Here is a 17,560-nt window from a genome sequence, read left to right on the forward strand (position 1 = left end):
TAAAATATGGACAGACCAAGGTTCGGCATCAGTTCATTAGTGTCAGCACATGACGGCGTTAGTCGAGTCACTCAATGAGTGGTCGAGGAGAATTGTGAAGCTGAGAGCGAAAGTGTGCTGGAAGCGAAAGCAGCAGATGTGTCGATGTGCATGGCTGTCATCAGTTCCCGCGTCGCAAAGAATCTGAGCTTTGTGGAAAAAAGGGGGTGTATACGTTCGGAAACTAATGAGCCTCAGTGCAATTGAGGCTCTGAATGTGCTCTGCAAATTAATGTGTGTCTAGGTGTGGGTATCCGCGGGCGTCCGTGTGTGCGTGCATGCGTGTTGAGGGTCCGTTCCCCGCTGCTTGTGCCTGACAGGGTGTCCTTGCCAAGTCAACAAGACTAATCTGCGCTCTGGCCTTGCACCGGGGGAGGGGGCAGGGTGGGATGGTGAGTGTTTACAAGAGTGTAGCGCATATCAGAGGTGGACACACATATGCACAGGCACGCACTCGCAAATCTTGAAATGTTTGCACCCCCACACCCTCCTCCTCCTCACATCTTCTCAGACACATACACATTCATAGTACACACCTCAATGGTGCCCAACAATTCTCCAGGGAAGCCACCAATAAACATTACATCTTTCTTTGTGAAAGGACTTACACACACACGCACACACACTCATATTCAGCAAGAGAGCAAATCAATATACACCAGAGTCTCAATAACGATGTAAAGCCCCCCCTCTCTCTCACGCACACAGACAGTACATGACAGTGGCTCTCCCCGATCTCCCACTACAGTAATATTTAGTTGGCTCGAGTTGTACCAGGATACATAAAAAGTATTAGTTTCCAATTTCATTATTGATTTTTGCCACACTTAACAGTACTCCTTTTTTTTATCACTTGCGCAGACCCATCTTCACTAAATCAGTTTTCACACATGAACTCAGGGTCAGGGTAATCAGGTGTCCCCAGTTATCCTTTCTCACACACGTAGCGCACTGTAGCAGATGGCCAGCGTTATCTGGAGACTCAGTACTGGAAATACTGTTTGGTTTAGGTGAGGGAGATGTCTGACTAGAGCAAGCACAGAGCAGGATATAGGACACTCACTTGCTAGCTGTGAATTTGTTGGACAAAGCTGTTTTTTTTCAAGATCAAGGCACATTAGTGCACCTGGTCATCAGGCGGTCTTTGTACTTGGAAGCTGGCAAGTTAAAGGTCTCTTAATGTCAGAACTGACTGTGTGGCACGTTTTCATTCTCACGAAGCTCGATCAGAGAAGTTATGACTGAAAGTAGCTTCTCCTTATTTGTTAACAGTGGTGGAAAGCAATGTGCTTATTGAATCAAGTGCTGTACTTGAATCTCATTTACTTTAATATTTTTCAGTTTTTGCTATCTTATTGTTAAAGTAATTTAAAGATGAAATATTGTATTACTTACTCCAGTGCATCTAGTTTTATTTTATTAGAAAGCCATAGTCTTCAAGTTTCAATCTTGCATTTAAACTTATGACAAGCATTTAAAATCCAGAGCATTAAATCAGTGGGTCGAAACCTGTTGGCTTCTGGCACTGTTACAATAAGAAGCGCCTAGTTGGTGATCCATGCCAGTTTTTTAGATGTGAAGTATTTGCTACTATTTTACCCTGAAAAGGTAAAATAATAGTAAGTACGGTGGTGCAGTGGTGCACTGCTGCCTCACACCAAGAAGGTAGAAATCTGACCGAGATTTTTGTGTGAAGCTTGCATGTACTCTCCGTGTGGGTTCTTTCTGGGTGCACTGGCTATTACTTAAGTGAATTGGTGATTCCTAAATTGCCTGTAGGTGTCTCACTGTGTTAGCCCTGTGACAGCAATCCGTCCAGGTTATACCCTGCCTCTCATCCTGCGGCACCACCAAGTGCTGTAACATCTTGTATCAACACTGGTTTTAGCTGAGTAATATCACACTGAAATGTATGTAACTGGGTTACAAGGGGCTAGAAGGTACCACCAGTACACTTTAAAACCAGTATATAAAAATTCAAATGCACAAATGTTAAGATTTTATTGATAACAGGTTACGATTATGTTATCAATATAATTGTTTTTGCCTTGTTTTTTGGCATACATTTGTTTTTTTATTATCATCACCAGTTTCTGACCCCTTATTACCCCATTACACAAACATACTCAGCTAAAACCGCTGTTGATAAAAGATGATACCTACTGGATACTGCCATACTGGATATAGATTTGGTATTTAAGTGGTAATAACTTGCTATCTCCATATTATTACCTTCTTATTCCTTCCCTTTTACCCCATTATTACCACATCGTTGCTGAGCTGTAACAGAAAGTGCAACTGAAAGATGAATTATTCCTCCACCAGTACAATTTAACACTCTGGCACTATATTATATTGCTTTGCTTTCCTGTGTGAAAATATGGGATCAAGAAGTAAAGAAATTTCCTGGAAAACCAGCAGTGTAGGGAACTAGATAAGAGGCAGAGAAGTATGGATGTCTTGCCTTGCCTTCACTTTCCTCATTCTCAGTGTTGCCTCTTTTCTCCCCCTTTCCATCAATCATTCTCAGAGAACCAACAAACTAAACAGAAGAAGAAGTTGCGGATTCCTTGCAGTTTTATTTATTTATTTTTTTGTACAAACTAACACCTCTCTCAGTCTGTAGACATCCACTGCTTATCAACCTTATCAACGAACTCCTTGCATGCTCCATTTCTTCTCCCCCCCTCCCCTCCCCTCACCCTTTCCATCTTTCTTGTGCCTGGAGAATCACTCTGGTGCCTGTTATATTAAAAACTGAAAACTTTGAAAGACTTCAGCCAAAATTGGTCAGACTGCATCAATCTTGTCTTGTACAGTCCATTGATTGATGTCAGGAGCAGGTCACTACTTGTCTAGACATAGAAAATTCGCTTTAAGCGGCCTTAGCTGTCAATATGGCGCGCTGCACACAAAATACCAGACCGGAATTCACTTTCATTGACACAGACCTGTCATTTACATTTTCAGTTCATTTGGCTGACACAAGCTTGTGACATTAGTCAAATTGGGTTTGCTTTGTTTGTCTTGGTGTTTGACAAACAAAGTGACCTGTTTCCCCCTCGAAAATGACAGGTCATGCGTATCTCCGTGTATGCATACGCGTTTGTACATGCATCAGCGCATATGATGAGACTCAAGGAAAGGAGCTAGAGGCTACACTGGCCAGGAAGAGCGCCGTTTACATAATGTGTTCTGAAAACTGGAGCGCTGTCAGCCCGCGTCGAGGTACGGGGCATCGTTTAATAGGACAGATAATGGTGAGGCTGATACGCGCAGGCAACATGCTTGAAGGGCTAGAACAAAGAATGGAAGTGGAGGGAAAAAAGGCAACAAAGAGGGGCGTACAGTACCTCCTCGACTCTCACTGTCTGCTGGCTTCACCTGGATCGGTCTGTTCATCTGTGACATAGAAAGAAGAAAGCAAGAGACAAAGAACCCAGTTAGCATCATGTAATGGCACATGCTTTTACCCCCCACCCCCAACCTCCCCCCCCCCCCCCTCCTAAAAAAACTTTTTTAGAATCACTCAGCCGCAATTGAGGGTAAAATGTATTGAAAATCTCCAAAGCTGCAGCACTTACAGCCATTGGGGGAATAGCTGGTTGGGAATATGGGTTGGAAATATTATTTGATCTGAGATGAAAGGAGAGAGAAGGGTTGGAAAGGGGGATAAGCAGAGGGATGAAGGGAAAGATAGAAAGAGGGGATGATAGAGGAAAGGTAACACCGGGTCAGCAGAGCTACTGCGAATGTGTCTGTCTCTAGAGGTTTGATGTGGCACCACAATATTATCAGTGTGGGCTTTGTGTTTTTATGTGATACATATGCACGTACAGCGCAGCCAACACATACAGTACATACTGTACAGTGAGACTCTATCTTACATGGGTTTTCAGACTCCTAAGCCTCATTGCAAATTGTTCTTGCACAGTCTTCTTTTAGCCTCACACACCAGTACACACGCGTGCGTGCATGCGCGCGCGCGCGCGCGCGCACACACACACACACACACACACACACACACACACACACACACACACACACACACACACACACGCTGTCCCCCACTGAGACCTTTCCACACTGTGTCCGCCGAGGCCCTCCTTTCATTTCACTCCTGCCTGTCAAAATTTTCCTCTCCGCCTCGCCACCCTGCTAAACGCTCACCACCAATCAATTTTTAATAATGCCAATCGCCATGCTGCCAGGAGGAATAGAAGGGAAGGGAGAGAGGAAAGGAGAAGAGATCAGAAGAGAGGAGAAAAAAAGGAGAGGAGAGGAGAAGATGGGGCATGTGAAGGATGAAAGGGAGAAGGGAAAGGTCAAGGTTCTGTGTGATGCAGAATCAGTGTTTTGCAAAATGTCATTAAAATCTTTTCTTTTGAATTTGCTGATATAGTCATCACCCTTATGAATCTGCAAGCTTTCAGATGATTCCCCAAAAGGCAAAAAACTTTGAGCACGAGGACACGAGGACGCGGCGCAAACACAATTAATGCTCGGACCTTCACCCTTTTCTGGCGCTTTTCAGCTGCTAATATTAAATCACATCATTCCCCACAACACTTGAGTTACCCATTCCCTCATCTCCCTCGTCTCCTCCCTCTCTTTGACAGCCAAGAACCCTGCTAATGTTTTTAATGTGCTGTGATGCATTATTTATCAGACTGGCTGTTGATATGGAAAAAGGACGAGAGGGGATAAAGAAAATGGGGAATGGAAAAAAAGGGAGTTAAAAATGAGTAAAAAGCGAGAGTACAGTCTTGTGAAAAAAAGTTTTCACAAGACTTCACAGGACTCTGTGCAATCCTGTGCAAAACTAAGTACACCCAGTCACAAACTGCTAATCAATTGACCAACAAAGTATAAGCACCTCTAAAATGCCACAATCTTCCCTGGAGTTGCTGGCTCAGCAAATTCAAACCAGGGTCAGATTATGCACCAAGAGCTACATTTCAGGCTCTACAGACCTCAGAAACATGATGCTAAAATGAACAAGTATGGCCTGTTGGAAGGGCTACCTTTCTATAAAGGACATGCCCAGTACTGCTAAGGTTTGCAAAGCTGCAACCGAACAAACCACAAGACTTGTGGAATAATGTCCTTTGGACAGACAAGACTGAAGTTGAGATGTTTGGTAATGCAAAAACCAACCACAGCATGTCAGCGCAAACACCTCACACCAACTGTCAAGCACGTCGGTGGAGAGGTCATGATGTGGCCTTGTTCCAAAAACACAGGACTTGGATACTTTGCAGTCACTGAGTCGACCACGAATGCCTCTGCATACCAGAATATTTAAGAGTCAAATGTGAGGCCATCTATCCAACAGCTAAAGATTGGCCAAAAATGGGGCATGCAACAGAACAATAATTCCAAACACAGCAATAGTCTCCAACATAATGGCTGAAAAAGAAAAGAAAGGTGTTGCAATGGTCTGATTGAAATGCTCTGGCGGGACATTAAGAGAGGGCCAGTGTCTCCACAATGATGTGAGACATTGATAAATTCATGGAGAAAACAATTACTCAAAAGTATTGCTGCTAAATGTGGCTCTGCCAGTTACTCATCAGGGTGTACTTTTTTTTTTACACGATTGGATGGATCGCTGTGAAAACTTTATTTTCACATGACCGTATGTGAATCAAAAAAGTGTTAGGTAAACAACTGATCGCAGGAAAGGTGAGATCACACTGGGTGAGAAAAGTAAAAAAAACTAAATGAAAAAAGTGAAAAAAGGGTGGCGATGGAAGGAATAAATGTAGTGATAAAAAAGGGAAGTGGGATAAGGAAGAAGAGTAAGGGGAGAGGGAATTAGGAAAACAGGACATAGGGGAAGAAGAAGATATGGATCAGAGTATGGGCAACGTCAGCTCAATGCTCCCGAGGGGGTCGGGGGTAAAAGCCTGCATACATATGAGCACTTTTACTATGATTCATACAAATAGTTTGACCTCAATCTTATCTAATTGTGTTCTACCTCAACTAGTTCTTTATGCAAGTGTCAGCATTAACCTGCATGTTATATGATAACACTGACCCACTGAGATTTTATTTAATTACGCAGGTCTTTATTTAAGTCTTCACTTGGAGTTTAGAGAAGCTACAAAAAACTATTTGGGGATGGCGATGGCAACAATATACAGTATGTGATATATACTTGATCTCTTATATGTAATAACATATAAAAAGCTAGATTTTATTAAAATAATAATTCCTCACTCTTAACGTGCAAAATCCCGTGAACCCGGATGAATTGGTGAATCCCTTAAATCATCATTGCCACTTGAGCACCAGCATGCGAAATGTCTGCTCATAAATTTTTAGATACCGTTCAAAATAATGTTAAGTGGTTAAACCATTATTTTCTTTTTGTCACTGAGGGCTGAGTGCTGTTTCATGGGCTCTCTATCAGTGGTTTCCATTACTCCAGGCCCATAAACTGCTTCAAGGTCAGCTTTATCATCCTGCTCATAATAGGGTGAGTTAGCACCAGCCCACTGGACAACTGATCCCAAAACAGTTGTTAAACCCACACGCTGACTCGCACAGATAGCTCCCCTCGGATGTCTGTGGTAGTGCTAGCTAAAGCCAGATGGCAGCATTGAGCAGGAGAAGCTCTCTTTAGCCTAATACCAGTGAAAAATCTCATTTACACAAAAGAGGCTAAAATCCATACATGCATACATATATATACACGCAGACATGAAATAAGAGTAAGTGGCTAAGCTCACATGACTAGACATGGATGCTTATCCACACAAGTCTGGCGCGTACACAGAACATGCAACAGCACAAAATAGGCCTATGCATCCAAGCGTGCGCGGGTCGGGAAATAAATAAGTGTAGGTATGCACAAAAGATATGTAAATGTAGCTTTGTGAGTCAACATGTGCAGTGCCTAAATTGGCTCATCTCACAGCACGCACACCTAATACCCTGTTTGTAGATCACTTTCTCTCCTCATCCTTGTAAGTGCGGTCGCCTGTTTTTCATTTCATATGCCTAAAAAAAAAACGAAAAAAGAATCACACACACACATGCTAAGCTCCATTCTTGCTGAAAGTCCACCTCAGCAGACTTGTGTTGAGAATGGCCTTGGTGTGTACCACATGATTGACAGCTCAAGAGGAACTGCAGCTACACAAATGCATGGGGGCACGCACACTCACACACATTCTTGCTACACTCCTCTGTTGATTATGTAACTCAATGACAGTGCTCTGCCTCAGTGCTGCCATAGATTCCCTGTTAACTAGAAGCTGAGGGAATACATGGTCTGCATGCAGTCTGTGCTCTACCAAACTGGTGAGTCATTCTTCTGAATCAGTGTGGCTTGAATGTCTAGCAAGGCCCACAAGATTAGCTCCAAGCAGTGTGGGACTCAAGCTTTGCCTTATTGGATTCTCCTTTGAAATGGGACAAAACTGAAGTCCTTGATCTGAGTTTTGCTGCTTACAGTATTGATTTCACTGTGTGCAAAGCACAAAAATGAAGTTATAGGAACAATATTTTGATGACAACTCTACGGGATTTCTTTTCGCTGAATTTCTTTATAGTACCTTGTTATGTCAGATGCACTTCAAATACAGTTTATTACAAGTTGCTCAAGGCAATGCCAGCATCACAAGCCACACACACACACACACACACACACACACACACACACACACACACACACACACACACACACACACACACACACACACACACACACACACAATAATGCATGCACACAGAGCTACATTAATACACAACACTCGCAAGGACACGAAAGTCCACAGTCACTCACACTCCCATCACTCTGTGAAAAAGAATATTGAAAGTATGCTTTACGAAACTCGGGAGAGGAGGTAGGATTTTCTCATTTTCACCCTCGTCTAGCAGATGTGTTTTTGAGAGAGAGTAGAGCAGTGCAGGCCAGGTCATTTCATTATCACAGTGAGAAAGCACTCCATGAAACTCTCCCAGGGAAGCAAGGAAGGCTGCTCGTAATATTCCTCCCTTACTATTGTCAAAACTTGCTCTATTTTACATTTTACAGTCGAAGGTCTTTTTCTTATTACATTCCAATTGCTTTCGTTTTGTCTTTATCCCATTTGAATGCTGAGATGTTTGGGGTTCTTTTGCTCTCTGCTCATACATATAATTACTGGTTCTTAAATGTGGTACACATAAAAGCATCTACAAAAAAAAGAGAACTGCTCCAAATGTTAAAATTATCTGCAGGAGCAATGTCACTGAGTGCAACTGTAACCAAATGCTGGTATTCATGTCAAATGAACCACTGGCACTCGACCTGGACCTGCTTTCCAAAGTATCTCAGCATGCATAACACTCATCTTGGGATGGAAACGCGCCAATGGAAACATTAGCTGAACAAATATGGTTATAACCCTGAGATGCTTTTGGGAAACTGGGCTGTTGATGGCGAGAAAAATCCACTCTCAATGGCAAGATTAGCTTGACTAGAAACATTAAGCAGGTGTATATTAGATTTTACACATGATCACAACCTATTTTAAAAGCAACAATTAAGATTTGACACAAATTAAGCTTCTACAGTATATGATTTCCCCCCCCTAAGTTACAATAATGTTTTATAAAGCCGAAACAAAATCTCACGCATCACCGTTACAACTGCTTCAGGTGACGACTGAAACTGGCCTTTGCTTGCCACAGCATCAGATGTGTTCGTTACAAGCCATTCAGTCACAAACTGAACAGCTATATTTGCAAGTGCCTGAACTAATCTGTGCAACAAATGTTTTACCAGTGTCATGTAGCAGGATGAGCTGGACAATGTGTAAAGTAAATGTTGACAAATGCTTGAATTTAATAACTCCTGGAGGTAACAGGAAGAACCACTATCAGAATTTTACTATAGCTGCTGTTAGAGGGATTTTAGGGCATGCCTCCCTTAAAGTTGTTTGAGTACATTAATATTTCAGGTGTGGCTTGAGTGCACATTCTTCTTCGGGTCGTGCCACAGCACCTTAGTTTGGTTAGGGTCAGGACTCTGACTTTTTCACCCCAAAACCAGATTTTCCTGTCTCTTCAGCCGTTCTGTTGTTGAATTGTCTTGTGAGCTCTAGATCGGTGTAGCTTTTTATCATTCAGCCTCTCCTAAGCTTTAGGTCACTGACTGCTGCCCTGACATTTTCCTGTGTAACCTCACCTTTTTCAAGTTTCTTTCTTTCTTTGTTTCTTTTTTATTGTTTTGAATTCAAGACTCTGAAGAAGGAAAGCAGCTGAAACAATGACGATCCCTCCACCATGCTTCACAGATGGGATGGCATTTTAGCGTTGGTGTGCAGTGCCTATTTTGTCATCTCAGCAGACAAGTTCCCTTTTCATACCTCCTTTACCCTACTAAAGGAAAACAAATATACGCTGTAATTCACTGTAATTTTTAAAATCATTCTTGTCTTCTTATCAGGAGTGTGGCACTTTTTCAAATTCTTCAGTCAGTATTTAGTCGTGTCAAACTAAATTCTGTTACAAATACTTATTTGTGGATCACAAAGTTACATATGGGACATTATTAAGCTCACTTGAACCATCACCTCTATGTAAAAGAAAAATCTGTGTGAACTAAAGAAGAATTGTTCTTCTAGACGTAAATTTGGCAGGAGTTTTTTTTTAAAACATGGTCACTGATTTCTTGAGTAAAATAAGCTACTTTCTATATGAGAGCCAATCTAAACTCAACTCATCCAGAATAACTACCTCAGAAGTAATATACAATGATATTAGTTTGGCAATTTCTCTCAGGGCTTCACAGCATACAGAAAGGGGGCATAAATTCTAACAGCAAAATGGTCACTACCTCCAGAGCAGATGTCAACAGCAATATATTCAAAAGTCTGAGGCAGCGAAACAGCAGAACAGGACCACCCTGCAAGGAGTCTTTGACATTAACCACTGCTCCACCTCTTTTAGATTTCTTGTCACTACAAAAGATCGTGTAATGCTCTTATAGGTATTGGTATCTGAGACTCTGTTATCTAGCCGAGCTATGAATCAGGCAAAAATCTCAGGGTGGCATTTATGTATCAAGATGTTAACAAAGTCCACTTTTAAAAAAAAGTGCTCCTAATATTTAAATGTAATAATCCAAGCTGGGATTTGAGTGGAGATAGTTGTAGTAAAGATGTGTCGTATCTCAGGAGGCTGCATGTTGATCTTTACAAGATCATACTAGGCATTTGTCAGACACAATTCTGTTACCAACAAACAACAGCCACCATGATGTTCTACTAGTTCCTGAAATGCCAGAAATGCAGTGTGACTTGATGTTGCCCCAGGCTCCAGTTCTACCGGGGCACAAAAGCATGCCTTGCACCCTCAGTTGGAACTGAATAATAACAAAGGCGTATCACAGACAGGCGGGGGTATTACAGTAATGTATAGTTTTTGTTATTGCTCTTTAATTCATTAAAAGCAGCTGCAGACATATATAAATGGTTGTAATCTGTTTTTGGCAGGTACCTTTTTGGGTGTCCACACCCAAACTCATTTCAGATGGATCCTAAGTCATTTTGTACTGGAACCAGGCCTGCCTTGGTTTGACAAGAACCTTTAGGTCTATTCTATAGTAGTGTTGATAACAGCTTATAAATTGATGAATGTTTAAATCTCACTTGGCTTCCTCTCAGGTTTAATCTCCACTAATGTCTACACATCTCACTGAGTATTTCCCCCCCCCCCCCCCCCAACCACCGCTGTAGTTCTTCATTCTGACATACGGCCAAACATTAAACCTCTCTTTTGAAGTGAAACATATTGCAGCGAGATCAGGGTCTGCGTGTGAGGGTAAAGAGGGCTATAAAGCAAAACATCACAATCGCTTCCCTTTTGTTGCATTGTCTTCTTCTTTAACCCCTTTCATCTTTACAGACAAACGGAGATGGGCAATCTGTTTCGCGTCAGATCAAGAACGAGAAGAGAATTTCCTGACAACAGCACAGCCTGGCCCAGTTTTTTGGGGTGGGATTGAGTAGCATGCTGCAGTCAGCCGGAGTGGACAGGAACAAAATAAATATTAAGAGAGAGAGAGAAAGGGGCGAAAAAAAGGCATCCAGATGAATTATGAATTACTGGCACAGACTGTACTTTATGTGGCTGTTGAACCGCAGCACTAATGTGGCTAGTAGAATGACAACTTGGCTGCAGTATGCACTATGGCCCCCCCAAAAAGACTGATCAGTATTTCTTAATGTTCAAAATTCTATAAGATCACGAAGCAGCTCGCTTTCTCTGAAGAATAATATACATGCACAGTGTTTTTAGGGCTAGGTTTTGAGCTGCAGCTGAAATAGGTTTAATGTTTGGTGGTGAAAGATGTATTTGAATGGCGGAAGTTAAATTCCCAAACGTCCCTTGCAAAATCATCCTAAACAAATTCAAATTTAATATAAAGCTGCCTCTCTATCTGAACTGAGAAATCCCTCTAAAGCCACTACATAAATGAAAAATACCGCCACCTTCTTCCCCCTGCCTGTTTCTATATGCTGCTGCTTCCTCTGTGGTGCTGCTGTCCCAGTAGTGTCTACAGAGATCACGACGTCTCCACAAAGGCAGATGAAAGGGAAACACACAGAGATCACAAAAGAAGGCAAGCCTCCCTGTCCGACCCTCTAATCACCCGGTGATTCCTTCATCAACACGGCTTTTGAACACCGCTCAAGCATGCACGGAACATGAAGACAGAGGATGATAGACAGGCACACACACGCAAGTCGTACACAAGCATCCAAATCAAATCACACCCTCGAGCACGGAGCATCATTCTCGACCTTGGGAATAATGTGTGTGTCAGAATAATGACAACTCAAAAGGTCCACTCGGTGTATTTATGCTCAACTTCCATGCAGATCCATCCTTTCCCGGTTAACGACAATTTCTTTGAAAATTCTTTTCCCAACTTTCTGACGACCTGTTTTAAAAAAAAAAACTAGTTACAAAATACAGACATTTTTAAAAGCTGCAAGTTATCGCACACCCCCACTCCTCCTCCACTCCTTTTTCTGTTTTGCCCGCAGTTGGTTGAGAGCAGCGATGCTTTTTCTCACATCCATTGTTTGATCCATTTCACACCAGCCCACCTCTTCTTTTTATCTCCTCCTGTTTTCTCTTTCTTTCACTGGCAAGCAGCCTGAATGCTGGCAGTAGTGGGAAGACTCTGGAGCAATTTTGAATGAGAGGTTAAAATGAAAATGTAGTTCTCTCTCTGTTTTTCTTTCTATTCTTGTTCCTATTATTCCCCCCTTATTCTTCTCCCTCCTATTCTCTTGTATGAAGTTGTTTGTCGAATAGAGTAAATGAGTGTTAAGACCTATTTTTCCCCTGCAGCAAGTTCATGCATGAAAACAGTGTTTTCCCCTCATTTCCTCCACGTTTTTTCAGTGCTCCAACCTGGATAAGAATCTATGTGGAATGAGAGCAGACAGGGTTTATGCTTCCCGCGAACACTTTAATAGGAATCGACAGTTGAGAATTCTGTTGTCACAGCGTAACAGGATAGAAAAAGCACATCATCTGCACCCCCAAATGATTTTGCCCTGTCAGAACCTGTTATGGCTCCACACTTTCCTGTGACATGCACTTGTACACGAGCTACGCCCCGACTCACTAAAGACTCACGCGAATGAAATGCGCTCCCAAATGATATATCATATGTCAAAATGTTCTATTTTAAGTTTACATAAATGTTTCATTTGTTTCTTTAAGGCACAAAGCATCACAGCTGACTCGGAAGATCTTTTTTTAAGAGCCCTGAACACAGGTTGATTATCACACTACAGCTTGATTCATCATAGAAAGAGGCATCACTAATAGAACAGTGCCAGGGTGGGAAACAAAAAGCCTGCAGAGCACGCACACACCTTTTGTGAGTTATATAATTAGATGTACAGCACCTTGGCAATCAACAACTCTGATGTTGCCATAGGGACAATAGCTTTGACTATAAAAAGAATGGATCTATATGTGGAGGTGGTTGAGGGCGGAGGTGCAGAGTGAGGCAGCAAGAGAAAGAAAGGAGAAGACGCGGAGAATGAAGAAAGAAAAAAGTGTGAGAAAATTGGTGCAAGAGAAGCGAAGGTGTTGCCGAGGTGCGGAGCAGCTCTCGGTGCATGTGTGAGTTTGTGTGCATGGTGCACCTGCACGCGTGTGATTAGGAGCGTTCAAAGCTCGTGGGTGTGTGTGTGTGTGTGTGTGCACGCGCACCTGTGTGTATGTGCTGCTGTTCTTGTGTATGAAAGTGTGCAGGAAGGGAGAAGAAAAAAAACAACAAGGACAAAATGTGATAGAGTTGGTAAGTAAGTGAGAGAAAGAAAAGAGCTAACTACAGAAATTGTAGAGGACAATTTTCAGCCTCTCTCTCCCCCTCTAAGCTTGCTGCATTGCTAAGGCTTTGCAGCATATAGTGAAGATTAGGCCAGATGAGAAAGCCATAAATTCTACTTTTCTCTTTCCAGAGGTGAACATAAATCATGGCTGGTACTGGCATGCCATAACTGGGTTTTTGCTTTTCACTTATCTAATAAATAAAATAAAATAAAAATAAGTGTGCGGGCTGTCATTGTCTGAGCCGAGCAGACTGCCTTCACTTGCATCCCTCCACAGTTTTTTTTGTCCTCCTCTCCAGCCATCACCGAGGTACAGAGACGATGAGTGGGTTTCCCATAATTGCTGCGGGAGCACTGTATTCATGAGCTGACTATCGCTGGACTGTGTGTGTGTGTGTGCGCACGCGTGTGTGCATGTGTGAAATGTGTGCGAGTGAGAAGAAGAGAGCGAGAGCTGACTTAAAAAGCCCCGTGCATATGAAAGACACCTTACAGCATATGCAAATGTAAATATAGACACAAATAGCAGCATGGGCAAACGCGCCATCGTTGCGGCTCGGGAAGGAAATGCAACCTCTCTCGTGTTCAAGTAGACTGAAAAGCCTGCACACGCACACTCACACAGACATGGAAACACACACAGCTTCTGTCTCATAAGGTTAGAGGGGTTAGAAGACGGTGTTGTAATGAGCTGTCACTCAAAATAGCCAGCTTTTTTTGTCCTGGAAAACCCCCAGAAGGGTGGTGGTGGTGGTGGAGGGGGGGGGGGGGGGGGGGGGGTATGATGTAAGGAAAAATGAGTTGTTGATACTGATTTCCCCCCTCCTGTCTTAATCTAATGAGTTTGATGAGCTTGAGCTTAATGCCATGACACTGTAACAGCTTAAGGAATATGGTTTCCATCTATCACTGAGTGCTCTGACTGCAGACAGAAAAATATAAAACTAGAGACCTTGGGAAGATTTAAAGGAATAGACACTGGCATTTTGAAGTTATGAAGTCATTACTGAAGGATTTGCCAACAAACAGAAGACGCTTTAAAGAAGCTGCCCAAAAACATACAAAACATAACATGTTGATTGGAAGCATTTGTTGGATGGATTTCATCAGCGACGGCCTGCGGTTAGTGGAGAAATGCTTCTGTCTTACTCTTCTAAGACAGACAGAAAAAGCATCTCACAACTTTCCACTGTTGCTTCTGTCAGCTGTAACTGTTTCTACCAGATCAAAATCAACACTGCCCTAACATGGACATAATAACATCCAAGTCTGGAGACAACTTTGACCACAGGGATGACTCTCTTCTCCCCTGTCTTAATGTTAACACTAGATTATTAGCAACAGAAAAAGTACATTTAAGTGTAATGGCTATATATAAATATTCTGTATTTTATAAACCAATTTAAAAAAACAAAACAATTCTAGGGCATTTTAAATTAAATACATCTTTTCTTTTTTCTCCCTTTGACATGACTGAAAGCACCTTGATTCTTAAATTCATGACTATCCTGTGTCTATGTTAACATGGCCTCAACGCTCCCCTGAATGGAGAGAAACAGGGGCTAGTAGGGAATGTGAGGGATGCTAGTATAAATAAAAAAGGCAGAGGGAAATTGCATGGAGGTATCATTCACGGGTGCATTGTCCATCTAAAACCCTGTAAAGCCTATTATGTAATGTGTAACCTCTGTACTCCTTCATACTCTCCAAACGCTGGACTGCCCTTAAATGCCGGGAGGGTTTCAAAGGATTCAGAGAAATAAACGGCAGCTTGTCTCTCATGTGCATGCACGCACACACACACACACACACACACACACACACACACACACACACACACACACACACACACACACACACACACACACTCCTTCTCTTAGCTGCATATTTCCATCAAATAATCACTAATTCCGTGCTCCCCGCCTGATTAAATATAGAAAAGCCAGGAAGAGAGGAAGACGAGCGAAAGAGAAAGAGTGTTGGGAACAGAGCAGTGTGAGGGAGAAGAGAGGAGTTAAGAGTGGAGGAGGAGGAGGATGAGAAAGAAGGGAGTGATACAGTCAAATCTGCCTCTTAGGCTCCGCCAAAGAAACAACAGGGAGTTTTTCAGTAAGACAGCTCTGTTGGCTCCAAGCTAAGCCCAGGTGGGCGATGTGAATGTTCTCTCACTCCCACTCACTTACTAGTCAAAAATATGCACATGCACATGACTGAATGCAGTATAAAGTACACACAAGTGCTCACAAACAATGATGCAGGCCTGTATGTTTCATGCAACTCACCGGTCTGCCTACATTCATACACACTTGCTAACAGAGTCAAACGTCCATGACTTTAGGGGGCATTACACTGACTTAACGTAACTAATAACCAACATAACTTCACCCTTACCTTAAAACACACCTCCATCTCTAACATGTCTCCCGACTATGTGACTAAGTTTGAGAAATACCTGAGACCACACACTCACAAACACAAGCACAAGCACACACAGAAAAACATCTTCAAGGATGCAACAGCCAATGTGTCAGTCTGTCTTTGTTTTTCACACACGCATTTATTCCCACATTCACAATGATAGTTTTCACTTTTCAGTGGCCTGTAAAATTATCAAAGGCTCACTCTGTGTAATCCTGAAAACATGCAAAGAGACAAAGATGAAACGAAGGAAAGATGGAACGGTGGCTATGCCACCCCACTTGCTTTCCTCATTTAAAAGTGAAGGTTTATACTGAGGATAAGAGGAAGTCTTAAGCAACTAAGTGAGAGAGGGGAAGTTTTAAGTAGCAGCAACAGACCAACACCAAGTTCGTTCCAGAGGGAAGTGAGAGAGAGGAAAAGAGGGGAATACATTTCATTATTAATGAAGGAAAAGTTTGTTCAAATTGAACCTGTAAAGTATCTCCAGCTGCTTTTCTTTTCAAACATAGGGAGGCAGGGAGAGGAGGTGGTGGAAGACCTGAATAAGGAAGTGGAAAACGTTAGTGAGCAAAATGAAAAAAATTGTTTCCTCCATTTTTGTTGGAGTTTGGTTAATTTAATTTATGAATATTTATTGTCTTAGTTTTAATTTTTACCCATCCAAACCGAAGGACAAAGTAGTCATTAAAGGCATCGCGAGTAGCGCCAGTGACACGTAAGGCCTTTAATGTGTGATATGAAGTGCAATAACACAAACCTAGCTGAATTACAAAATACAAAATGCAGCATTGCTTAGTGGAATACATTAAGGAGTTTTCTGCTACTGCGTGTTTCTCCGGTAGATAATTTTATACAGATATTAATTCATTATTGTGCTTTGTGTAGGTTGTTCAACCAATTGTTTCTTACCGCTTTACTTTCCTAAGAAAACTACTGAAATTGTAATTTGTGACATGCTAGAATGGCGTGGCTGAAGCACAAGTAAAGAAAGACTACAAGGTAAGCAAACTGAATTTGTAATGTTAGTCAGCAAACGATACAGCTGCTGTCTGCCACTATAAACTACTCTCATAACAAAACCAGCTGAGTGTAGCAAAATGATTGACGTGGTGGGACACGGTGTGATGGATGTTTATTTTTGTTTATGGATTTTATTTGCTAAGGAAGATTATGTCAGTTTTCCTCCACAGTTAAAGAGAATTAATGTAACCATTCCCCTCATGCACATCATCACTTATGTGCTCTTTTAGCAGAGGAGCTCCTGTTCACATGCCGAGCTCCCTTGGTGTTAATTTCAGCCCTATGCTTTGATGTACTTTGTAGGAATGGTGCCAAAACACAGCAGTTTTTCATATTTATCTCATCATTTGAAACAGACGCCCTTACCCCCAACACACACACATATGCATACACATTGACACACACCCTCAACCAAATGACCAAATGAACTTTATTTAGTACACACTGAACTTAACATGCAAACATGTGTACAACAGATATACTTAAGTAGGTGATCTATCCACTTCTAGGGTGCTTTTGCCTCTATTGCATCATGTAAATTCAGCTAAATAAAAAAATAAATAAAAGTATAGCTTTACAGTCTCTGAGAAAGCAAGTTGTCAGATTGGATATGTGCAGTATGAATGCATTTTGTGAAAGAGAGAGAAGATCGATTCAGTGTGAATCACTGAGGTGCATTTTAATGAAATGCAAAATAACATCTCTATATAAAAGAGACAAGCAGG

General features: G+C 42.0%; 1 protein-coding gene across 10 annotated transcripts in view; it reads right to left on the bottom strand.

Moving 5' to 3' along the window:
- celf4 (CUGBP, Elav-like family member 4) overlaps window positions 1-17,560 on the bottom strand; it is a 91,802-nt gene that overhangs the window by 18,851 nt on the left and 55,391 nt on the right. For all 10 annotated transcript variants that reach the window (XM_023152518.3, XM_014407984.4, XM_023152517.3 and 7 more), the window contains exon 3: window positions 3,393-3,441. In XM_023152518.3, coding sequence (XP_023008286.1) covers window positions 3,393-3,441 — 49 coding nt within the window. The remainder of the gene's footprint in view (window positions 1-3,392; window positions 3,442-17,560) is intronic.

Source organism: Maylandia zebra, linkage group LG5 (genome assembly GCF_041146795.1).
Source record: "Maylandia zebra isolate NMK-2024a linkage group LG5, Mzebra_GT3a, whole genome shotgun sequence".
NCBI classification, from domain to species: domain Eukaryota; kingdom Metazoa; phylum Chordata; class Actinopteri; order Cichliformes; family Cichlidae; genus Maylandia; species Maylandia zebra.